The 22,847-nt window shown below is 34.0% G+C and overlaps 6 protein-coding genes and 1 long non-coding RNA gene across 18 annotated transcripts; 3 read left to right on the plus strand and 4 right to left on the minus strand.

Moving 5' to 3' along the window:
* The first annotated feature begins 166 nt into the window (after positions 1 to 166).
* Positions 167 to 1,377, plus strand: LOC105427746 (beta-1,3-galactosyltransferase 5). The gene has a single exon (XM_011639633.3). The coding sequence runs from the start codon at positions 167 to 169 to the stop codon at positions 1,250 to 1,252; it is 1,086 nt and encodes a 361-aa protein (XP_011637935.3). The 3' UTR covers positions 1,253 to 1,377.
* Positions 168 to 6,727, minus strand: angel (protein). 4 transcript variants are annotated; one of them, XM_011639635.3, is made up of 7 exons: positions 4,476 to 4,770; positions 3,788 to 4,160; positions 3,489 to 3,667; positions 3,035 to 3,408; positions 2,704 to 2,950; positions 1,970 to 2,415; positions 168 to 964 (listed from the first exon to the last, which is right to left on the minus strand). In XM_011639635.3, exons 1-6 carry the CDS (start codon positions 4,569 to 4,571, stop codon positions 1,978 to 1,980), a joined length of 1,707 nt encoding a protein of 568 aa, XP_011637937.2. In that variant the 5' UTR covers positions 4,572 to 4,770; the 3' UTR covers positions 168 to 964; positions 1,970 to 1,977. The 4 variants fall into 4 exon arrangements, with proteins under 4 accessions (XP_011637937.2, XP_011637938.2, XP_088940506.1 ...); XM_011639636.3 differs by lacking the exons at positions 168 to 964; positions 4,476 to 4,770 and adding exons at positions 5,641 to 5,745; positions 6,568 to 6,727 and having other exon boundaries at positions 1,289 to 2,415; XM_089084380.1 differs by lacking the exons at positions 168 to 964; positions 4,476 to 4,770 and adding an exon at positions 5,641 to 6,342 and having other exon boundaries at positions 1,289 to 2,415.
* Positions 4,042 to 5,613, plus strand: LOC148934724 (uncharacterized). The gene is made up of 2 exons (XR_016141191.1): positions 4,042 to 4,181; positions 5,372 to 5,613. It is a non-coding gene; the product is annotated as an uncharacterized LOC148934724 (long non-coding RNA).
* An 872-nt stretch (positions 6,728 to 7,599) lies between the features above and the next one.
* On the minus strand, positions 7,600 to 12,360 carry LOC105427742 (ectonucleoside triphosphate diphosphohydrolase 5). 3 transcript variants are annotated; one of them, XM_011639628.2, is made up of 4 exons: positions 12,219 to 12,360; positions 9,404 to 10,552; positions 8,946 to 9,122; positions 7,600 to 8,871 (listed from the first exon to the last, which is right to left on the minus strand). In XM_011639628.2, the coding sequence occupies exons 1-4, from the start codon at positions 12,255 to 12,257 to the stop codon at positions 8,794 to 8,796; spliced, it is 1,443 nt and encodes a 480-aa protein (XP_011637930.2). In that variant the 5' UTR covers positions 12,258 to 12,360; the 3' UTR covers positions 7,600 to 8,793. The 3 variants fall into 3 exon arrangements, with proteins under 3 accessions (XP_011637930.2, XP_011637931.2, XP_011637932.2); XM_011639629.3 differs by lacking the exon at positions 12,219 to 12,360 and adding an exon at positions 11,550 to 11,713; XM_011639630.3 differs by lacking the exon at positions 12,219 to 12,360 and adding an exon at positions 11,367 to 11,527.
* A 333-nt stretch (positions 12,361 to 12,693) lies between these two features.
* Positions 12,694 to 15,675, plus strand: LOC105427744 (mitochondrial 2-oxodicarboxylate carrier). 5 transcript variants are annotated; one of them, XM_089084386.1, is made up of 9 exons: positions 12,694 to 12,835; positions 12,916 to 13,069; positions 13,717 to 13,883; positions 14,068 to 14,356; positions 14,443 to 14,549; positions 14,611 to 14,673; positions 14,750 to 15,049; positions 15,137 to 15,282; positions 15,361 to 15,675. In XM_089084386.1, exons 4-9 carry the CDS (start codon positions 14,188 to 14,190, stop codon positions 15,479 to 15,481), a joined length of 906 nt encoding a protein of 301 aa, XP_088940512.1. In that variant the 5' UTR covers positions 12,694 to 12,835; positions 12,916 to 13,069; positions 13,717 to 13,883; positions 14,068 to 14,187; the 3' UTR covers positions 15,482 to 15,675. The 5 variants fall into 5 exon arrangements, with proteins under 5 accessions (XP_088940512.1, XP_088940510.1, XP_088940513.1 ...); XM_089084384.1 differs by having other exon boundaries at positions 13,717 to 13,838; XM_089084387.1 differs by having other exon boundaries at positions 13,717 to 13,803.
* Positions 15,599 to 16,894, minus strand: LOC105427745 (Apoptosis and caspase activation inhibitor). The gene is made up of 3 exons (XM_011639632.3): positions 16,442 to 16,894; positions 16,059 to 16,344; positions 15,599 to 15,829 (listed from the first exon to the last, which is right to left on the minus strand). Exons 1-3 carry the CDS (start codon positions 16,724 to 16,726, stop codon positions 15,750 to 15,752), a joined length of 651 nt encoding a protein of 216 aa, XP_011637934.2. The 5' UTR covers positions 16,727 to 16,894; the 3' UTR covers positions 15,599 to 15,749.
* A 536-nt stretch (positions 16,895 to 17,430) lies between these two features.
* tra2 (transformer 2) lies at positions 17,431 to 22,148 on the minus strand. 3 transcript variants are annotated; one of them, XM_089084382.1, is made up of 5 exons: positions 21,992 to 22,148; positions 20,332 to 20,826; positions 19,832 to 20,046; positions 19,608 to 19,705; positions 17,431 to 18,320 (listed from the first exon to the last, which is right to left on the minus strand). In XM_089084382.1, the coding sequence occupies exons 1-5, from the start codon at positions 22,004 to 22,006 to the stop codon at positions 18,295 to 18,297; spliced, it is 849 nt and encodes a 282-aa protein (XP_088940508.1). In that variant the 5' UTR covers positions 22,007 to 22,148; the 3' UTR covers positions 17,431 to 18,294. The 3 variants fall into 3 exon arrangements, with proteins under 3 accessions (XP_088940508.1, XP_088940509.1, XP_088940507.1); XM_089084383.1 differs by having other exon boundaries at positions 17,431 to 18,912; XM_089084381.1 differs by adding an exon at positions 20,900 to 21,027 and having other exon boundaries at positions 17,431 to 19,705; positions 21,992 to 22,146.
* Positions 22,149 to 22,847: the final 699 nt, after the last annotated feature.

The raw sequence follows: 22,847 nt of genomic DNA on the forward strand, positions 1-22,847 counted from the left end.
AAAGAATATCCTAGGAAGAATGAATCATCATCATGATTTTAAGAATAAATATTTAGAGAACAATTTGGAGGAGTGCTTATAAAGACATTGTGATTCAAGAAATTACAACTACTATTATAACTTTCATTATTACTCGAACTTCAGTATTATAAATGCAAAGACAGACATGCTTTTGAAGTTTGGATTTTTATTGCTGCTTGTTTGCATAGGATGTGTTTTATTGTTTGTTACATTTGTAGAGAGAAGTTTATGTCCACAGACTCCAAAAATAAATTTAATGTATGTTCAAACAAACGAGATGGCTGACAAATCATCAAGAATTTCAAAAATTATAATCAAACCACCATGCAAAGCTACCTTTTTGATATGGATCATTACGTCTTATGCGGGTGAACCCTCTGCAAGAAGCGCTTTACGGCGAGCATATACGGATGAGGAGTTGCAGGCTTTAGGAATCGGAAGAATATTCTTACTCGGTACATTAAGCGGTGATGCCGAAAGGAAGACGCACGTGTCGCAGAATGCATTACTGGACGAATCACGACGGTTCAATGACATACTTCAAGGGGATTTTGTGGACACTTATAGAAATTTGACTCGTAAGCACTTGATAGGTCTTCAGTGGGCAGCAAATAATTGCAAAGGCGTTAAATATATCATGAAAATGGACGATGACATTGTTATAAATATATATGGTGTGTTGGAAAAGTTACGCTCTGGTATAATAGAAGAGAATTCTTTAGCGGGTTATGTCCTGAAAAATATGATCCCTGTTCGAGAGCCAGCCAACAAATGGTACGTGAGCAAGGCGGAGTATGCGGGTAACATTTATCCCGATTTTGTCTCTGGTTGGCTATACATTCTGCATTCATGGGTAGCAAGTAGACTGATCGATTATGCTGAATCTTCCCGTGAATATTTTTGGATAGACGACGTGTTTGTGACTGGCATTCTGAGACAGGCTCTAAACATAAAAATTAAAAATATCAGTGAATTATATACAACAGATTATAGATATTTGGAATGTTGTATGAAAGGAAGAGCAAATCTGCTTAAATGTGAGTTTTTAATTGGTCCTAACGGCGGCGACGTAGAGTTACAAATAAGATTTAAGGCATTCGCGAAGTTTTGCCATACAAATTGTTCTGTTCGTAAAGAAAATAATCTCGTCAGTAAAACTTGCGTAGTAGCATATAAAGAGCCAAAACTGCACAATGGTGCTGTGCAGATAAGTCCAGTTAAAATTTTATAAGAGAGTTAATGAATCGGTATAAACTAATGAGCTTAATAACACTGTAATATATAATTTTATTATACAGAATATTTTTTATTTATTGTATATAAAATTTCTACAATATATTTTACATTTTACTATTATATCAAGTTTGTAGAATCACAATTATTCATTTTACCTATTTTTTTTTATCACGTCATAGTTCTTATATATCACACACACACACACACATACACATATATATATATATATATATATGTGTGTGATACATAGTTTCTCTAGTCTAAAGTAAAATAAAGTAAAATATGGCTGGCACAAATTTTTTAAATCAATATTTTAAAATAAAAACTAATTTGATATTTTTTTTCAAAAATAGATGTTGATAGTTGAAACAAAATACTTATACTATTTTTAATCAAAAACATTATAGAAAACAAAAACTTAAATAGTTGTTTACTCATCATTGAAAGAATTAAAAACAGAACTAAAAATAATTAATTTTTATTTAATTAAAGAAATATTAAAGACAAAAGCTAAAAAATATTCTTTGTAGCTTTTTGGATGTTAGAGAAAACATTTTATAATTTTCACAACTAAAGAAAAATGTATTTTTTGTATTCGTCTAAAAACATTATGGAAACATTATGGCTTTATTATGGAAATTAAAAATACTATCTATTAATTTATCAACATAAATAACTGATATAAATTATCGATGTATCTCTCCTTCCTTACCAAATATTTTATTTCAACATATAAGAAGATGAGAAGTTGCGTTTTAAAGTAGATTTCTTTTTCGGTAATTGGAAGGTAGCGCCTAAGCATAAATGATCACTACCTACTACAAAATTTGGTATTCTCAATGCAGCGCATTGGCTTACTGTAGGTAGAGTATATTTTTCTAAAGGTTGTATGTTGCTGTAGAAAATATAGTCCACAGTAATCCATTCATCTTGATGCGTCGTTGCTTCTTTCTCACCGTGAGCATCTGTGTGCGTATAAACGCTGCGCATGTTAAAGGGATGTGTTAGAGTACCGGATGAGAATTTTGCGGAATGACCTTGCACGATTTCGATGACTTGCGTATAACAGGTATCACTGTTGATGTTTTGTTGTAGCAGATTGCAAGGCGTGGATATATTCTCATCTTGTTTCTGAAGATGTGATTCGCTGTTTTCCAACTGATTTTAAAAACAATTAGAAAATATAATTAGAAAAGTAATTCCCGAAATATAAAAATAGAAAGAAAGAATAGATTGAAAAAAGATCAAAGTATAAAATTTAGAATTGAAAGCTTGCTTTCTTTAGAACCTTTAGAATCAACGAATATTGGATGGACTGAAAAGCATATTCCTTAATATTCTCTTAATATAGAATATTTCCTTCCTCCAATATTTCCTTAATATAGAATAGAAAGACTTCATATAAAAAGACTTCATAGATTTTTATTTATATATGCGAAAACATACCATGACTCTACCAGTGCCTTCCTTTCGCAATCTTTGAGTCAAGATATTAAAATGCTGACAGTTGTCAGTGACACATAATCGTGATGGTATTAAAGAGTTGGACAGGGAACGATATTGAGTAGGTTCCAAATTCCGTCCTTTGCCATAGTACTCAAATGAACCTTCTGTCAGGAACTTATAAACGCCTGTGAATGGTTCCAAATTGAAGTCACCCGCCAATATAATTGGTAAATATTTCGGGCCCGTTCTACAAAATTAATTTTATTATCAAGTCAATATTTGTAAAAATCAGACGCAATAAGCAAATAGTTTCACTAAAGCGTCTCCTTACATAGTGTTCTCGATGAATGCAATGCGTTCTATTTCCGCTAATAAAAGCTGTATCTGCGCCAATCGTACATCGTTGCGTCTCGGATTATATAACAAATGCGTAGTGGCGATTACTACTTGCGTTTCTGGATTATCTTTGAGAGACAATTTAACGATTATTCCGACATTATCTCTATTTAGAAGCTCGACTTTGGATTGATATAACTCCACCTTTGCATAATCTAACAAAACGAACTGATCAGAATGATATAACAAGAGCAAGCCGTCCACCTTGTTGTTAGTTCTCTTTTTATATAAATATTCATATCCATGCTGTTTAAACGGAGCCACAAAGTCTAGCAGATGCTCCTCCTGCATTTCCTGAAGGCATATTACCTGGAATATTTGATAACAGCACACAATATTATCTCTTCATATCAAATTTCATATTACAATGCTGAAGAACAAGTATGTACATTTGCCTCTGCTTCAAATATCTCTTGTATGATGAGAGATTTTCGTGTTTTCCATTTTAAAGCTTTCTTGTTGTGATTTGTATAGAGATATAAATGATCTTCCAACAAGTTTTGAGCCAGGATATTGAAAGATAGAAGTTTCAATATGAAAGAATCTTCCGTAGTATTAATTGGTCTATCTAAAAATATTTAAGATATTGTGTTTGTTGTACAATTATGTAAGCATTATAGAAGATTTGTATATTTATTTGAAAATTTAATATTTGAAAAAACAAAAAAAAAAAGATAGTAATTTTTACCTTTTTCAAGTCGTCTCCATTTTCTTATAGTCTTGTATCTTTGTTTGTTGTCAATATATTTTTTTGTATCTGTTGTACATACGCTGGCTTTAACACTATGTGCCGTATCCGTAAATACTCCAGTCTGACAATATATCAAATTGTTCGCCGCTGTGTGAAATGGTATATCGCACATCGTGGTGGCATTACTCTGGGTAAGGCAAGCATCAAGATAAGGTTCCATCTTGACTTTTATACACTTCTGATGTGACGCAGGATCATCCATAGAAACAGCGAGGTCCAAATAATGGGAAACCAAAGCCTTCCAGAGAGGATTCTTGTATAGATTTTCCAGAAGTGATCGTTGCCAAGTCTGTTCTGGCATACAAAAGATCTGAAAGGATCATTGGAGAAAGTAAGTAAAATCGCACGAACACGACACCTAAGGCAAATCAAACAGAGATAAGAGATAAGGAAGAGGTATGCAAGATGATCGAATTCGACAGAATCGCACGTTTCCGCAATTTCCGCGATCGAGAACGATCGTTAACAGTCCGAGGCGATTTTCACGAGGGAACGGGGATTGATCGGTGTCCTAACCTAGCATACACCGCTGGATCAAGTAACTCGCGACAAAGCGAGATCGGTCATCGCGAGGTTTCTCGGCGAGGGGCGCGTGGGTCGCCGTTTTCGCGGGAAACTCGCTTACCTTACGCGATTGCGGGAACGTCGCCGTCCGCGCGTTACATGCTACGTTCAATAGGGAAGCGGTGTTTGTCAGCAGCAGCCTCGGGGACGCGTTCATTTATCGGCGCGAATTTCTCCTACGCGATTATTGTCGCACGATCCTTTCACGCTTCTACATACGCTTCTTGACATTGCATCTATCGACCGTAATCTAGGATCTGGCACTGTTATCACAGTTGATTTTTCGGAACCTCCTACGTGCGCCTACATGCCACGAGGAGAGAGAACACGACGCAGAATAAATACCAGCAACCCCAACTTACAGAGACCGTCGGTCGTCCCTGAACGAATTTCCTCTCTTTCTTTCTTCTTTTTCTTTTCTCTCTCTCTCTCTCTCTCCCCTCTCTCTCCTGCCACTTCGCACGCTCACGTCGCGTGAATCTTCGGAAGAGGCGCGATTTACAGATTTACGGAATCGTATCGAGGGCCGCGGGAGTGATCTCTTTGGGATCACTGTTGGGACCCTGATGAAGTCGAGTTTTAATTCTCTATTTGCACACATATATATATATATATATAAAACGATGTATACGTAATAGGCAGACGGCGGGATCCACCACAAAGAGGATATATCCAGAAAGTGATTATTTAACTGAGACCCATATTCGTACATCATATATTTAGCAGCTGCCAAACGATGGCTTATGAGCATATATAAATACATCCGTCCGTACCATTTTGAAATGATATGAATTTCGAAGGCGGGTTATATATTATCGAAAAACTCCAAATTAAATTGTCCTGACCTACGAACGCAAATTCAGGAATAAATGCGAGTGTGCTCGTTAAATATTAAATATAATCCGTTTAATGTCGATTTTTTCTTTCTTTTTTTTTTTTTTAACTTGACCTTCCGAGGTACGGGATGTGGAGATCAATTCCGAAATCAATGTCGAGCGAGTGCAAAGTAAACACGCCGGAACGAAGAACGAAGAGTCTGTAAGGAACTACAAATAAAAATATTCAAGACAATTTTTTTTTTTTTCACGATAACGAACGCACAATAATTATTGTGATGAAATGTCTTTATACATATATGAAGTGTAACAATATCTCAATTAAAGTAATTAAGTAATTAAAAGATTTTGATGTAAAATGCAGTTCAACCAGTTTTATCGTTTACTTACCTTTTTCTTCAAAGCGTTAGATGAATAAATTAGAATTGATAATCTTGACTTTTTGAAAATTAATCAAGTATCCTTTCTCGTTTGCTCATTCTCGCTCTTTATGCTCTTTATGTACATACGTGTAAATAGAACCGGTTGATATTTACATGTGTAAAGATATATAAGAAGAAAAAAAGGAAATTCCAGGACAGCAGAAACAAAAGTTCGTGATATAAAATAATCGAGAAAAAGAAGAATATATAAAAAGATTTTGACCAAATTAACTTAATCAACGATTTAGTCCTTATTTAAGTAATATTCTTAAAGAGAAAAAAAAAGATTACAATAGAGTTATACAGAAATTTTTTGCTTTAAGCAGAATTTTGTCGATTGAATTAATCATCGATTAAGTTAATTGGAGTTTGATTAAAGTCGCCTTAAGGATTTCATTCTAACAAAACTAATTAATTTCATCGACGATTAATTTATTCCGGCAATTCTGCTTGGAATAAAAAATTTCTATGTAACTTGTTGTCTATAATCTAATTTTTTTCGCAAACAATTTAATTAATTTCTAATCTTTCCTCCTATATGTTATAAAAAAAAGATTAAAAATTCTATACGTTGACAAAATAGAAATATTATTAGACATTCGTCATTTATTATTCGTCAATTAAATTAATCGGAATTTGAATTGAAGTTAAGTATGATAAGCAATTTCTACCAATGTATATAATTTCTACCAATGTATATAATTTTTTATTTTCATTCTAATCTCGGTTTGATGTATTCCTTATCTTCTGTCTGAATTCTTAAAAACTAAATAAAGATAAAAAATAACTTAAACCGAGAGTAAAATTAATCTACATTGATAGAAATGGACATAAAAAAAAACATAGAGAAAAAAAGATAAGTGTAAAACAACGGAGCACTGTTAAGATGCACTACCACTGTTAAAAATTCACGAGACGAGAGATAAAAAGAGCTATCTGGGATCCCTCGTGGCTTCTGGAATGAAGTTTCGACGATAAATGACGATGATCTTTCGTTATTACGCTTCAAGAGAAAATCGAATTCCATGCGTTCATCTTTTTTTTTTTTTTTTTGAATAAGGTATCGTTTCCACTTATCTTAACGCGACGGACATAGGTGAGAGCGTAGTTCACCTATGTTTGTATAACTTCAACAGTGAGCGATTTGTTAACGCTCACAATAATGGCTTGTTCTCGATTCTTGCCTCTGATAATATAACTGCTGAGATCTTTCTCTTTTTCTTTTTCTCCCTCTGAAGGAAGATATTCTCATTCTTATTGCTATTTCGGAACTGTTGACGATAAACTAACGGCACAGTGAGTATCAGTGACGAGAAATCGGATGCACAATGGACATTTTAATATGGATATTTATATTGTCGGGGGTTCATAGACATGTAAATATTCGCGTAACACACGCATTGTGGTCGCAATGACGTGAAATCGACCTCCGTGTTTTCGTAATTCCTAGAAGTCGTAAAGATCAAGACAGACATAGTTGCATCTTCGGTGAAACGTAGAGTTTTCGCGCCTCTGCTCGTCGCAAGCGTAGAACATCATTCGATTTGAAATCAACCGATTTAGATTCAATGAATTGAATCATTTTCCAAGCAGAATCAGGGAATCATTTCCATATAGAAGCACATCAATTTTAATATTTTCACATCTGTTAAAAACTTAACATGAAATAAACTTTATCAAAAAATACATTACAGTATGGTTCAACAAGAGTTCTAAAACAAATTCAATTCAATTGAATTTTTTTTTAAAACCATTCGTTAGCATCAAGTAATATCTAATCATATTGATTCATATTGTGATAAAAGGATATAAAAGATAACTTTATGTGTTTAAAATTAGATAATATAAAATATATCACATTTTAACATAGATACAAGATAACATAAGTAATCAAATATATTAAAGAGGTCAAATAAAAAAAGAGAAATAACTTACGTTTGCTTTATTTAAAAACAACAGTTTAAAGGCACTATATACACATGTTACATATACGCAAATTGTGTCCTCATTTTTATGACAGCAGAGAATAGAATGTTGGCTCGTGCCAATTATTTTAACGATTTACCATTTATACACATATGTGTACATAATTCATCATGCTGCTGGACACATAAACAATAATCGAGGAATTATAAGACCTTAGAACAATGAAGAAAATTTCATAAAATGTCGCAATGCAGCGATACATATAAAAATCGAATGTTATGTACATCGTTGGCATACTTTAACAGATAGTTAATAGCATCGGGGTAAATATATTTGTACTTTACGACTTCATGGTGATAATTGCAGTTTTTGTGCATCGAGATATGTTACAGATTTCGTTTTTTTCTTCCTGTAATTTTTCGTTTGACGATCTTATAGCAGATATGTCGCCACAAAAATACATTCGTATGAACTCAACAATTTTCCATGATGAGTTGCATTTTAATTTTAACGTATAATTTTATACAATGACTAACGCGAATGAATTTTATCATTGATTGATATTGCGAATACATTAGTGCCAGAGTCGCAAACTTGGTAGCTTTATCGTAGAATTTGTTACCATCATTTATCAAAAAGAAGGAATGGGAATGCTAAAAGAAAAAATAGGAACTGTCTGATTTTAAAGAATGATTGACTTTAATATCCTATCAACTTGTGCTTACTATTTTGTGAGATAAATCTTCATGCGCATCGTTTGTCATTGTTGAAACATTGCCAGAAAATTAAAAACCGAATGTAACAAATTACAGAAATCATTAAACAATACATATTGAAATAACACGTAAATCTTATAAGAATGTATTACAAACGTGCGGCGATATGTTCTCCGTTTTAATTTTTAATTATATATTTCAGATAAAAAATGTATTATACCTAAAAATATATGTCAAATACTGCTTTCTTTTCGTAGGAGTGATAATAAGTAGATTGTACGATTAGGCATTTGTGCAGCGAACGTTGATAATTATCAAATATTTCGCCAAATTCAAAGTTTTTGTACAAAAAACATTAAGTTTTGTTAATACAAATTATTTTTGCATCCTTTCCCTGATTACATTTTTCCCATTTTGTCTTTTCAATAAAAACATAAATCTAAAAACTCATTTATTAATAAAATAATGATAAAATAACGTCAAAGTCCATTTTGGAGAACATTGAATGCGGCTCCTAGTGCCCAACTTAATTCATGGCCATTAATCTTCTTATAAAGCTGTGAGATTAAAAATATTCCATTATTTCTGAGAAGACATGATAATAAAAATATCATATGTTATTTCTACTTACATATAACTTAGTCGACGATTCTAACCCAAATCCATCTTTTAGTAGAACGTAAATAAATGTCAGATCTAAACACATAAATGGCTGATCTGTGTTTGGATAATCGCACGTTTCCATAGCTTGCTTCAAAAATGAACTTAATTGTACTATCCCGCCCAAAAATGGATCTATTAACGCTACCTAAATGAAATAAAATGAATATAAATGAATATAAATTTCATCTTTTATATTTGTCTAAAGTAAGCTTAATTTATAGTAATATCAAATAAGTTCATTCATAATTTTTTATTTTCATGTTAAATTAGTAATCGTATGTATGTAATTATATTTTTAAGTTATAATATATATTTTATTTTTATTTATATTATTTATTATTATATGTATACATATATAATTAAAAATTATTAACATTAGTGAAATATTTTTATTTTTATTATTAATAAATATTTTTTAATCCTTACCTCTGTCGCACGTTCAAAATAATACGAAAACGCGTACACTTCATGATCCTTCAAACCTATCGGTTTTTCTGTGAGAGTATTAACGTACTTTTCAATAATTTTTAAACATTCTGCAAAGCGTACAATCGGCTTGTTTTCATCTCCACCGGCAAAATTTTGAGTCTTCACTAATTTGTACGTGCCATTTGTGGGACCTTTCACAATGTAATCACGTCCACCATAAGACCATTCAGCAGATACAATCGGATTGATACATTCAGAATGTATTTCTATGGGAATTTTAAGATTCGTGTCCTCGAGATTCATGTCATAAGTCAAAATTGCTTTTCTGGCAGCCATTAGACCCATTCCTAAGTAACTGTGCGTATATAAACTCATGTTATGATTGAATACATTAATTGAGTAAACGTGTTTCTCCAATTTTTTGGCCTGAGCATTGTCCGGTTGAAACGTGACTTGCGTTGAGCCACCGCCGAGATCTAATGCGGCTACGGTAATCTGCGAGCTGAGCGAGTTAAAACGATCCAACAAAAAGTTGACAGTGAACCAGGAGAAAATTCCCTCGTCCGTGCCTTCCATTATGGAGATAGAATTTCTCGCGATCTGAAATCCGGACGTCTGGAACAACTTTCTGCACTCCTCCAATATGCCATTTGCTTTATGCTCGGGCAACAATCTTAGTCCTGCCGTGGCTTTCATGGTTAGCAATGTACGAGACCATTCAGATTGCGGAATCACAGTTTTCGCTTCATTCAGAAGTACAGTCAGAGATTTTGCGGCTTCCTCTGGTTTATCGGCAAACGAGCTCAATCCAGGTTTTACTTCTTTAAACAATTCATTATCCAATACTAAATTGCCATTGAGAAATGACTCGTGAAAACCGAATGCCAATACGCGACTCCCAGTAGATCCAGCATCAATGACAACCACGTAGAACGGTTTTTGTAAATTAAATGAGAGCGCTAGAGTATCTATAGCTTTGCTACCTATCTTGATAGGTTTTAAGTCATTTGCTATGGCTATGTAACCTAGGAACAATGTACCAAGCACTACTAGCATAGTAAAATATTTCTTTCCCGGCTGGCTAGTGGTTTTCTTCTGGTAGGATGCCAATTCATTATCGTGCTCTTCTTCATTTTCAGTTCTCAGCTGAAACGCAAGACACATTGTGAGATCTACGTCTATATATTTACAACATATATATATATATATATATATATACTTATTTTGAGCCAACTGTTTTCTTGAGATATTTTTCCTATTAAGATAACTATAACTAAATTTGATCAATTAAACTTAATCCAAAAAATTATCTATAACAAAATTTCTAATTTGCGTTCTTAAAATTTTTCTTTCTTTCGATTAACGAAAAAAATTCTATCTATATTAACAAAATATTTTAAATGTCATTTGACAAGACTTGGCTTTGATCAAACTTCAATTAACTCGATTAGTGATTGACTCAACCAGTGCAATTACGCTTGCAGTAAAATTTTTAAGAATGGACAGACATCAGTATTTTCTGTTTCTAATTGTATTTATCATCTCCAGGTTTTTTTTCATGTTTTTCTCAAATTTGACAAAATTCTTTTTATTTTCATATGTAATAAATTCATATATAATAATAATCTCTTATTCTTAACAAAAATCCTAGTCAAATCTGCCAGATTTTGCAAAATATCTGCTACAAATTTTATCGGTAGAAATATATCGGAAATTGCCAACAGAATGTCAGATTAACTGCAGAAACCAAGCAGAATTTGTTGTTTCATAATCATTTAAATAATATATTTTCCTTAAATGTTTATGAGATGATAGATTTTGATCGGTTTCTGTGGACAATCCATTATGAGATTCCGCTAGCAGGCTCTGCTGGCAAAACACGAGCTTAACGCAGATACAGATGATGCTGGATTTATTGCCAATCTGTGACATGTTGACATGCTACGGACAGATCGCTTACTGGGGTGTTCTAACGAGTTAATCGTCAATCATCTCAATCGGAGCATGTTGTCAAGGTCACTGTGAGTCAATCGCCGATCAAGTTAACTCGCTCGAGGTCACCCCGACACGAGGAAGGCCATGGCGATTAACCTCGCCGGAATGCTCGAAACTTCTCTACGTCGGTCCAGATCTCTACACTCACGAGCGTGTATTGCATCTAGGGCGACTCGTACGATCCGCCGGGCAACGAGCGCTTGTCATAAGGAGTGTGCTAGTTCTCGCTCGATAACGCGCGACGACGGCTGAGAGTCAGCCGATGTCGATGCCGATGCCGATGCCGATGCCGATGACGATGTGCCGTGCCCAAGCGTGCAGTGCTTCGCGCTCCGCGCTGCATCGCGCCTCGAGCGGCCGCAATTGCGCGCTCGTCGCATGTCAACGCGAGATGCCGATCACGTGACGCGGGTTGAGGGACGAGGCACGTTCGAAATTTGAACCCACCTCGCCTATCGTGCGTGCACGCGTAGCTATGTTCCGATTCATCGCTCGCATCGCTCATAGAATCGTTTTCACCCTCGTTGTCTAACAAATATTAAACGAGGACGAGCGGCGTTCACGAGCGTGCAAGTCGCATGAATCGGAACATAGCCAATATCACGCATCTTAGCGCGTGAACTCTGGTTCGCTCGCGTGCACGTGCGCGTGTATAATATTCACGAGTTCGCTCGAGCGAGTATTCTATGGATGTTTCCTGCATTTCCTGAGAAGACGCGACGTGGCACAGAGTTGGCGCCTCGTCGTTCAAAAAGCGAATGCCGAGGAATGACTTGCGACATAGATCCACTGATCCGGGATCATTGTTGTTACGTACCTTTCGACGCCTGACGCTCGTATTTTGTTCGGTTGGCATGACGACGACCGTTACGAGATACAAATGACGATCGAAACGCAAACAGAGATATGCAGAAGAGCCGCAAATATCACGCGGAACTCATCGCGCGGCGGCGACGGACTGTCGGTTGTCGGTCGACTCGAATTTACGTTCGTGGTGATTACACATGCCGGGGAGCCAATTAGCGTCGGTGCGTGCACCAGCGAGTCATTGCGACATGGCGCGAACAACGATAACGTCTCGAACTTTGGACATCGCGAGTACAAAGGTGAATAGAAGAGGAGGGAACGAGACGTTTTTACGATTTTATAAACTGTCGCTCTAGCCGTTCGACGAGATAGCGACGTGGTCCGCGACGGACCGTAGATCGATGAACGATGATCGATGATAAACGTAACTTAAAAACGAGCGAAATAGTAGTGAAAGAGAGAAAAAGTGCGCTGATTCGCCACTACGCATGAACATGACAAACACATCATGTGATCGTCGAAGATCAGCGAGAATGAAAGGTGCTTTGTGCTGTTGTGAGTCGACGGTTTTTCATATGATTGTCGAGAAGAAAAATCGATATACCGCGACTGCGAGGAATTTACATAGTACGATTCTTTTATCTTTTTTTTTTTCCTTGGTTTTTCTGCAATTCTTGAACCAACGATTTTAATGTAAGTTATTACAGAAAAAACGAAATCATTGACGTCTAATCGCACGATTATGCAATGCGATTAGATAACGAATCTATGACATATTTGTCGCGATGAGTTGCCAGTTTCGACGAATTTGTGGACATTAACTTATTGACTTATTTATTTATGCGATGTGATTGATGACATGTAAGTAAGATTTGTGTTTGTAGGAATAAAATATTCCGCTATCACTGCATTTGCTCCGATATTTTTAATTTAATTAGAGAAAGTGTATATTATTTGTTTATAATATTAAGATCAAAATGACATTTTCTAGTAATTAAATTTTTGAGATATGATAATTATTTTATATATTTTTAAAAGTTACATAATTTGACATATTTACATATACATAAAATGTTATCAATAAGTTAAATATTATGCAACCATTGATAAAAACCTTAAGTGTGTGTTTGTTTATATATATATATATATATATATCTTTTTAATGTTATCTAGAAGTTATTGATAGCTTCATATGACTGACTTGATATTTGCATTTTATATAAAGTATATATAAATTATTTAATTTGTATTTATATAATTAATATATAAAACTAACAACAAAGAATGTTATAATTTATAATATTCTATATATATGCCAATATATTAATAAAAGATAGATCATTTTAATATTGTACCTGAAGCAAATTTCAGTTTATATATATATATATATATATTCATAAATAAAATGGATCCAAAATTTATGCGAATAAAGTGTTAATCATTGCATTGAAGGTTATGTTCTTTTCTGAGATCTAAAAATAGATTCCAACTCAACAAACTACTTTTAGGTCGTGATGTTCTTCAGATTTCTTTCTATACGTAGTATGGACCACTGACAGGAACTTCTATCAAGATTAGGCTTTAGAGTTGTGAAAGTAGAATAGCTTTTTTATTCTATATAAACAAAAGTGCAAGTATCGATACTAAATTAATACTTCCTGTTTTATTAAAAAAGGCATACATCTTTTTACTTAATTTGCTTAAGTTAAGCCAGTAAGAATAAGGAACGTTATATTAAACAACTAGAAAAACATAGAAATGAGAAACTGATGAATATTATTACTTTTTGTAATACAGCATACACTATTTATATTATTCAACGATTTAATAAAATATTTAATTGAGTTCTTTATTTTCAGATATGATCTCTAATAAATGACAATATAGAGAAATATATATTGATATACAAAATAACATACCTCGGTTATTTTGATTTTTTTTTCTATATTTTATATTAATCTTTTACTGAAACTGCAAAGATGTCAGGTCATACCACAGAGAGCCTTTTAAAAGAAGCTGTCATCCAGATTGGTGCTGGAGGAACAGCAGGATTCATTGAGGTTTGCATAATGCATCCAATGGATCTTGTTAAAACACGTTTTCAGCTCCAAGTGAAGACAGCAAAATCAGATCCATTATATTATACAGGTACTTTTTATAATAGCAACACTTATCATGTCATACATTATCAGCACATATCAGATCGTATATTAGCAGCACTAATATAATTATAGGAATTCGTGATTGTATGATTAAAATGTATAAGACTGAAGGTTTACCAGCATTTTGGAAAGGCATTTTACCTCCGATAATTGTAGAAACACCCAAACGTGCAGTTAAAGTAAGTCTGTTTGCAAAAGTTTTAGTTTTATTTTTATTTATAAAAAATTTTTTTCTTTTAGTTTTTTACTTTCGAGCAATATAAACAGTTTTTCTTATTTGGCGCAAGTGCACCCACTCCGTTGGTAATTAATCTCTAATACGATTATTAACCCACAGTCCGCTAATTGTTTGCAAGATAAATAAGTTGCAACATTGCAGACATTCTCATGCGCTGGTTTCTTCGCCGGTGTTACAGAAGCTATATTGGTTAACCCTTTTGAAGTAGTCAAAGTAAAACTGCAATCTAATCGGAAGCATGTCAAAGAAAGTCCGTCGACGTTTGCAGTGACTAAAGAAATAGTCTCAAAGTATGGCTTTGGATTGAATGGTCTAAACAAAGGACTCTCAGCCACTATAATGAGAAACGCAGTGTTCAATTCATTTTATTTTGGTTTCTACCATTCTGTTAAAGGATATATACCAGCCAGAAAAGAACCTTGGTTGGAATTTCTAACTAAAGTAATTATTGTGATAATACACAACGGATATATAGCTGTACATTGTTTCTTTTTGACGATTTGTAGCACACATTAAACATTTTTTTAGGTTGCTATAGGATTTGTATCAGGTACTGTTGCTTCCTGCTTAAACATACCATTTGATGTTGCTAAAAGTCGCATTCAGGGGTCACAGGATAGTACACTATACAAAGGAACACTGAACACCATGCATATTGTTTATAAAAGAGAAGGGTATCTACATATATTTTACTTACCATAATTAAGTCCATGAGCTCAAGTTTTACACTCATACATAATCTATCATTCTAGATTTAAAGCTTTATATAAAGGCTTGGTGCCAAAGGTGCTGAGATTAGGTCCAGGTGGTGCCATTATGCTTGTGGTATATGATTATATGCATATATTTCTTACGAAAAAGTTCAAAAATTAATGATAATGTTGCATTTTGAGAAACTGTGAAGATAAGCTATAAGGACAATTCTCTAAGATTATTCTTTAAGAAAATGCATTTGAATATATATTTTTTATGTATAAAAATTAATTCATATAATTTTATAACAATATATTTCTTTACATGTTTTGATTACTTTACATGTGTCAAATAGATGTCCTAATTTTATATTATCTATTTTTTTTTTCGTTTTGTCAGATATTTATAGATTTTTTTTATATGCTTCAATAATATGGAAAAAATGGAACTAATCATCTAAAACAGAATCCAGCCATTTTTCTAAGTCGATTGGTTTATTCGGAACATTTTTTGATTTCGTTTTAGAATCTGGAACAAATTTAATGGGTATATATTTGTGATATGAGTTCTTTATATTTGATATATTGCAAAGAAAAAAAATCCTTTTCAAATTATAAAAATATAAATTATATTTATAATTAGCTTTTTAAAGATAAAATCTTTATAATTGATCCCATAATCTTCAAGACAAAAATTACAAAGATTATAGAAATCTTAAACAGAATATATCTAATATCTTTTGCTTTTAATGCCTTACCACTATTATGAGATACAGGTAGTGACATTGATTGTGCAATTCCTATCCGAGTATCCTGAACAGGTTCCTTTAGAGATAGTAAAAAATCTAAATCCTCTTCTAAATCTTGGACATTGTCATTTGATTCAAACTTCACATTTGCCGTCAGATTTTCTGATTGATTTTGCATGTTCTCGGTCTCATTTTCAGCATTCGATAAACTCGACGTATCTAGCTCATTCAAAATTGCGTTATAAGCTGCCTTGCCTCTCTCGGCATTATTGTAGATGCTTGTCAACTGATCGCTCTAAGAGGAATGGTTAATGCAGATTACTCGCTCATCAGTTATTCGATCGAGATAGAATTCACTCGCGTAATTTGAGCCGATATTCTCGAGTACTCACTACGAAATACCTGTCATCTACATCGACGTACTCGTTAAATGGGACACAGTCGATCGCAGCAGACAGCATTTTGAGGTTCAGGGTAAAGAATTCTGAATATTGCGACGAATCGATGGCCCATGTTTTTTCCGACTTTAAGACAAAATGTCCACCTTTTGAGAGCGGTGCGTTTATGAGGATGCCGAAGTCCTTGCCCACGTCCTCGTCCGTCAGCGTGGCTTCCGCACAGTCGGCGAAGGACGATGAGGGTTGCTGCATTTTACCTTTCTTCTTTGCCTTTTGCATTCTCGAAAATTCGTTTCTTTCATTCACATGGGTTCAATTTGTTCTTTTTTTATTTCTCGATAATATGGATCAAAAAAGATTACGAGAATCTCAATGTTGTTTGTGTTTGGAATGTAAAAATTGTACATACAACTGCAACTGCAGCTAATCGATTGATCGATATGGACTCTCGATGGCTCGATCGCTCTCTCGATAGTTTCAAACTTGAATATATATAAATTTAATATCACTGTCACTAATTATGTTTACATGTAAAAAGTTTAAATTTATAAACAAAAATATGAATTTGATATTCCATGTTACATTAAAAATGAAATGAAATTACAAAGGTACGCTCATTTTTTTCAAGTATCTCCTTTTCTCGAATGGGTAATCTCCCATCTTGAACTCTTTTAAATTTTGTTACGAATATCATTTGCACCAATGCATTTGGAAAATCGAATATTTCATCAATAGTAATGGCACATGGTTTGAGATACACAAATATAACAATTCCCTTTCTATAGAAGAAATCTGCTAAAAATTTAATAGAAAAATATGCTATTTAGATATGATTAACTCATAACATGTCTAGAAATAATAGATAATTTATTTCACTGTCGATATTCAAGTACATATTCTTGTTTTCTATCATTTTTTGAATTCAAATTTCAGAGACAATATGCGGTAATACATAATAATCGGAATAAAAAAAGACAAAAGACTTTGCTGGAAGCTGATTTTATTGGCATTTAGATTTCAGACCAAGTCTCGGATTCATTCACACACTTTTACAAGATTAAGACCTAAATGTTTGCAAAGGCAATAATAACGCGCATTATAAGAATCAATCCGCAGCATTTTTATCCTAAGCGTAAAAAGCGATTCATGTGTTGTGCGCCAAACGAAACTCCGCAATATTATAAAAATGAAAGGGATCAGAGTCGAACGTGGTAGAAACAGCATTTATTGATAAAATGTAATGTCAAGGTCCTAAGGTAGGTAAAATAGACCGAAGTTCTCTTGGAAAAAAACGGAGGTCTCAGGATGGTGGAGGGAGAGGATGTGATAAAGGAAATATGCAAACTTTTATCTTTATTTTCATATATGTATATAGATATAGAGATTTGCATATCGAGAATATGCAAATATATGCATAGTTCTCTAGAGCGAATAAGATAGCGCGTGACCAAATCAACCAAACCAACTGATAAAGAATATGATCGGTATAAACGTCTGGGAGCACCTTACGCTCGTCCCTATTCTATAAAAGATTTCGATGAACTTCTTGAACATTTTCGGAAACACGTTCGGCCCTGTTTTCACCCCCAACCAAACGACTCATCCGTCCCGGTCGGGGGTCTGACGGTCAACTCGATTCTGTCTTCGGGCTTGCATTACTTGAAGTTTTCTTCTAGGCTTGAGGCTTCTCAGCCGGAAATGAATTGCAGATCATATTCTTTGTCACAAGCAACTGAGAAAACCTTCTGACTCTTGACAATGCGAGCAAGATAAACGTGTCTTCGGATATCTTGTCTTCGACTTTTCAAAACTCATTTTTTCAGAGCGAAACTTCAAACTTCCCTCTATCATCCAATACCTCTTGATTCAAAACCTTATAAACAAACAAACAGGTTAGAGAACTTACTTTTACCCGAGGCTTGTTATTGTTTTTCTTTTTGTGTATTTTTGCGTTTTTCATTTCCTTCCTTTTTTATTTATTTATTTTTTTTTAAGGAGAATATTTCCACATTTTTCTTTAAAGATTCTATCCAACGGCTGGAATACAATTGTAAGCTAGAGATGGAACAAGAAATACCGAATGATCAATTATATTCCAGCTTTCACATTATAGCCTTGTTTTTTTACACAGTTGAAACCTTATCTTCATAATACTACGAGGCGATATAAACTTATGAAAATAAGGTTTTGCATCTATTCTAACCTTACTGATTTTCGTGCAAACGATATGCTATATTCTATTATATACGTTGCACTTTTTTTCCACGATTAGTATCGACATTACTATATAACATAAATGCTTGCAAGATTGTATCGCATATGATGCAGAAATGGGTAAGGTAAGAATAGTAATATAAAGTAATTTTGTTAATTTCATAATTTTGACCCGTTGACGAAATATCTGGGTCAATGGCTCTCCTTAAACACCTGGTCTGTCGCATCACTTCATGTCACTTAATACCGACCTGAAATTCATTAAGCAACAAAAAAACCATGATTGTTTTACAAATTACGGATTGCAGCTTAGCTACTACCGTATGATTTATCGAGCGCATTTCTCTGATGCTCCCTGTCGTTTCTTGCTAACTTAAATACTTACTTCACATCTAATTAACGTTATCATTTCAATAAGAATATAAACAGTCTACGAAAATATGAAGAAATACAACGTTAATCGTTCGACTCTTGGTTGTAATAAAATGTGCTGTATGCACAAAATTGTATGCACAAAATCTCTTTTGAGATTCATAAGCAATTTTAACAAATAAATATGACTATTCTTTCTAACATATTATATATGCAATATTAATTTGTATTTACATGAAAGTAAAAAATTAACATAAATGACACAACATATAAGATGCTTGATCATACTAAAAAGTTATGATGATGAGTTATCTTTAAAAGAGCCAACGTCATAAAATGTGAAAATAATATCTTTATATAAAGGTCTAACAAAATAAAAAAATAAAATGTACGTTACAGTAAGCACTGTTGTGCGATAAATTATGAAAATATGAAGTCCTTGTTAGATAATTTGCAATTCTATATGTATATTTACATATATCATATGCATTTAATATACACTTTAGTATAGAGAACACATATCCACGTAGACGGCTTATATCATAACGTATATTAAAGTGGAAATTGTACTTACGTGGCGAATAAGAGCGTGATCTAGAGCGGTCATAGCGTGAACGTCGGCGACTGTAGTATGGGCTGGGCGAACGGCGGTAACTTCCTCTATAGCTAACCCTAGTGTTTCAGATCAAATAAAAAAAAAAAATAAAAATAAAAAAAATAAAAAAAATAAAAAAGAAAGAAACAATGTGATTATTAATAATCTTTTTGAAATGTGTTTGAGGAATAAACATAACTTACTCTCTACGTCTCGGTCCATCCCAGCTTCGGTCATGTAAATGCGTAGGTTTTCCCATGTATATTCCTGGAGTGGGAGTGTGAGCACGTTGTGTAATCGAGAAATCAACTCTAATTCGTCTTCCATCGATTTCCATGCCGGTGCATTGCTCTTTAGCAACTTTGGCATCCTCAGATGAATCAAAATATACAAAACAAAATCCTCTAGAACGTCCGGTCTACAACAAATATAAAATCTATATATTACTGTTGCGTCACCATTGAATTTGATTGCTATCTTCAAATTATATCAATTTTTAATTCACATAGACTTATGTAAAAATGTGGCCAGGGCCTTTAACGTATCACAGGTCTCTTAGATATGATCGTTCTAAATCTCTGGCGGAGTTTTACTATTTCCCAGTGTTAATATCTGGGGAGTGACTAATGGATTACTGCATACTATATATATATATATATATATATATATATATGAGACTAAATATACATTAAGCTCAACACACCTTTGCATCAATAACAACTTGTACTCGTTCCACAGGACCATATTTTGAGAATATGTGTTGAATTTGTTGTTCAGTTGTAAAAATTGATAATCCAAAAACGCCCAGACAACGGGAAGGACAGGGATTGTCGCGATTACCGATGTGCCGTCGCCTTGATGACATTGGACTGCGCGAGTGTGACCGGTATACGTGTCGATCACGAGAGTATCGTGATCGCGAATACGAGCGTGATCTACTACGGGAGTAACGGCCACCGCGATATGGCGAGCGACTCCGGCTGCGACTGCCACGATGGCCAACACTGGCGTACTTGCTGCTGCGATATGACTTTCGACCACGTGACACGGAACGACTTCTTGATCTCGAGTATTTGACTTCTCTATGCGAATCCTTCCGCTCACGCGACTTGCGTGATCTTGAGTGCGATCGCGAGTCTCTTAGTCCACCATCTGCAGTTCGTGGTCGTCGAGGGCTTGCACTGCGACTGCCACTCCTCTGTAAATTACAAATAACTATTACTTACTTCAAATTATACTAAGTTATATGGAGTGAATAAAAAAGGAATTACCATTACATTTCACATCCAAAATTAAATATAAGAAATGAATACGTGATAATATCTTCGTAATAGGATTTCTTTGATTCATTAATTTATATTTTTATAACTTTGTTCCACGTATATTCCTTGTATTACATCTTTTGTAGATTATAGAAAAGATAAAAAGATATTATTATAAACAAAATATTATAGATATTTCAATAAACATAATATTAAATCTTGAGACAAACATTGGATTTGAAGACAAAATTGAATTTAACTCAATGATAATACAAATTTAATTTAAATATAACTTCAATCTAGTCTCCAAAGACCAACTTAAGCAGTTATATAATATTCAATAATGATTCATATAAACAAAGTATTCATATAAGTACAAAATGATAAAGATATTTTAAAAATATTTTAGATGAAAAAATATTCTTGAAGACCTTGTAGAAATATATATATATATATATATTCACAATGATATATATATCATTGTGAAAACAATATATTTCTACAAGATCTTCAAAAATCTTTTTTATATATGTATTTTATATATATATAAAATACATATATTTCTATATATAAATCCAATTTAAAATTAGTCTGTGTGTTAAGTATGTATGCATGCATGTGTGTATGTATGTACATATATATGTATGCGCGCGCGCGCGCGCGCGCGTTTGTGCGTAATCAGAATTGAATTTTGTTTAATGCTATCTAAAACATCTGAACGCGAGCAAAGCGGTTGGCCAATCATCAAGAGCAACTCAACTATCACGTTCATAACCTTATAAAATCTCTTTATCAAGCTTAAAATTGTTATTCAGAAATTGTACGTCGCCAGAAATTAAACGTATCAACATCGTATTCGTCGTTAAAGTATATTCCGAGATTAATATAAAACAAGAGAGATTAGTATAAAACAAGAGAGATTAATATAAACAATTTTTCATGCATAAAATCATTGCAAATGGTCGCGTGGTATTGCTAATGGCTGGAAGTGAACTACGTCGCTGGATCGATAATGGCTATGCCGGAATTGTATAATGTAATTTATACGATTCGCGATTCGTATTATTGTCGCTTGAATATCTGGGAATATTTCGCACTTACCTCGATGTCGCTCATCGTTAATATACGATTTCAAACGTGAATGCGTAAAAGACAAAACGAGACGTATCGTCGCGAGGTCCGTATCTTCGAGAGTCCTCCCCAATAATATGGCGTAAGCTTCGTCGCAGGAAACGCCGGGTTCAGAATACACACGAATGAACACACCATATCCGATGTTGCCATGGAAACGGGAAGGGGTACGTTCTTTTATGCCACATGTGCATGGGACTGCGGTACACGACAGAAGCAACGCGATGACCAACTACTTTCCGCTACGTACTATTCACATTAGAAAAGTGCCTATTAATTGGCCATCCATTAGATTGGAATTTAATCAATCAGGATGACTTTTACTTTTTAATTTTCAGTTAAGATAATCGGACGGTTATTTCATTGGAATTGACCAATCGTATTTGTTGTTAAACTTGCAGACAAATTGCAATTGGTCAATTTAAACAGAACAATTGGCCGATTAATTTAACCAGAATTAAGAGTGGTGTTCGATGGCGCGGAAATCCACAGCGGAATGGAACGCGCAAACCAATCACAGCAAAAGAATCAAAAGAAAACTCGTTCATTCTGTTCATTCTTTTGCTGTGATTGATTCGCACATTCCTCTGTGGATTTCCGCACCATGGGATACCACCCTTAAGACTATCAGACTAATAGTTGCCGGGCTACGGTTGCCGGACGATTCTACTATTACCAATCACCATAATCATAAAATCACCATAACCATAATCATATCAGGACCTGCCACATTGTAATTGGCTGAAATAGAATCGGCAACCGTAACCGCGCAACCGCTAATCTGATATAGTCTTTGGTTTATGGAGGCCGTAATCTGTTAACTTAT

The sequence above is a fragment of the Pogonomyrmex barbatus genome, unplaced genomic scaffold (assembly GCF_055798465.1).
Source record: "Pogonomyrmex barbatus isolate J1 unplaced genomic scaffold, ASM5579846v1 scaffold8, whole genome shotgun sequence".
NCBI classification, from domain to species: Eukaryota; Metazoa; Arthropoda; class Insecta; order Hymenoptera; family Formicidae; genus Pogonomyrmex; species Pogonomyrmex barbatus.

Bases quoted from the DNA above. Each gene is read 5' to 3' on its own strand.
- LOC105427744 (XM_089084386.1), top strand. From the start codon at position 14,188: ATGTCAGGTCATACCACAGAGAGCCTTTTAAAAGAAGCTGTCATCCAG. The intron at 14,674-14,749 runs GTAATTAATCTC...GCAACATTGCAG, and splicing joins CAAGTGCACCCACTCCGTTG to ACATTCTCATGCGCTGGTTT. The intron at 15,050-15,136 runs GTAATTATTGTG...ACATTTTTTTAG, and splicing joins GGTTGGAATTTCTAACTAAA to GTTGCTATAGGATTTGTATC.
- tra2 (XM_089084381.1), bottom strand. The intron at 20,047-20,331 runs GTGTGTTGAGCT...TATTTGTTGTAG, and splicing joins AAGTTGTTATTGATGCAAAG to ACCGGACGTTCTAGAGGATT. The intron at 19,706-19,831 runs GTAAGTTATGTT...CTGAAACACTAG, and splicing joins GATGGACCGAGACGTAGAGA to GGTTAGCTATAGAGGAAGTT.
- angel (XM_011639635.3), bottom strand. From the start codon at position 4,571: ATGAACGCGTCCCCGAGGCTGCTGCTGACAAACACCGCTTCCCTATTG. The intron at 3,668-3,787 runs GTAAAAATTACT...AAATATTTTTAG, and splicing joins ATGGAGACGACTTGAAAAAG to ATAGACCAATTAATACTACG. The intron at 3,409-3,488 runs GTACATACTTGT...CAAATATTCCAG, and splicing joins TATTTGAAGCAGAGGCAAAT to GTAATATGCCTTCAGGAAAT.
- LOC105427742 (XM_011639628.2), bottom strand. From the start codon at position 12,257: ATGCCAACCGAACAAAATACGAGCGTCAGGCGTCGAAAG. The intron at 9,123-9,403 runs GTAAGGATTAAA...TATTTCATTTAG, and splicing joins ATTTTGAACGTGCGACAGAG to GTAGCGTTAATAGATCCATT. The intron at 8,872-8,945 runs GTAAGTAGAAAT...TTAATCTCACAG, and splicing joins AATCGTCGACTAAGTTATAT to CTTTATAAGAAGATTAATGG.
- LOC105427746 (XM_011639633.3), top strand. From the start codon at position 167: ATGCTTTTGAAGTTTGGATTTTTATTGCTGCTTGTTTGCATAGGATGT.
- LOC105427745 (XM_011639632.3), bottom strand. From the start codon at position 16,726: ATGCAAAAGGCAAAGAAGAAAGGTAAAATGCAGCAACCCTCATCGTCC. The intron at 16,345-16,441 runs GTGAGTACTCGA...CATTCCTCTTAG, and splicing joins TAGATGACAGGTATTTCGTA to AGCGATCAGTTGACAAGCAT. The intron at 15,830-16,058 runs GTAAGGCATTAA...AATTTGTTCCAG, and splicing joins ACCTGTATCTCATAATAGTG to ATTCTAAAACGAAATCAAAA.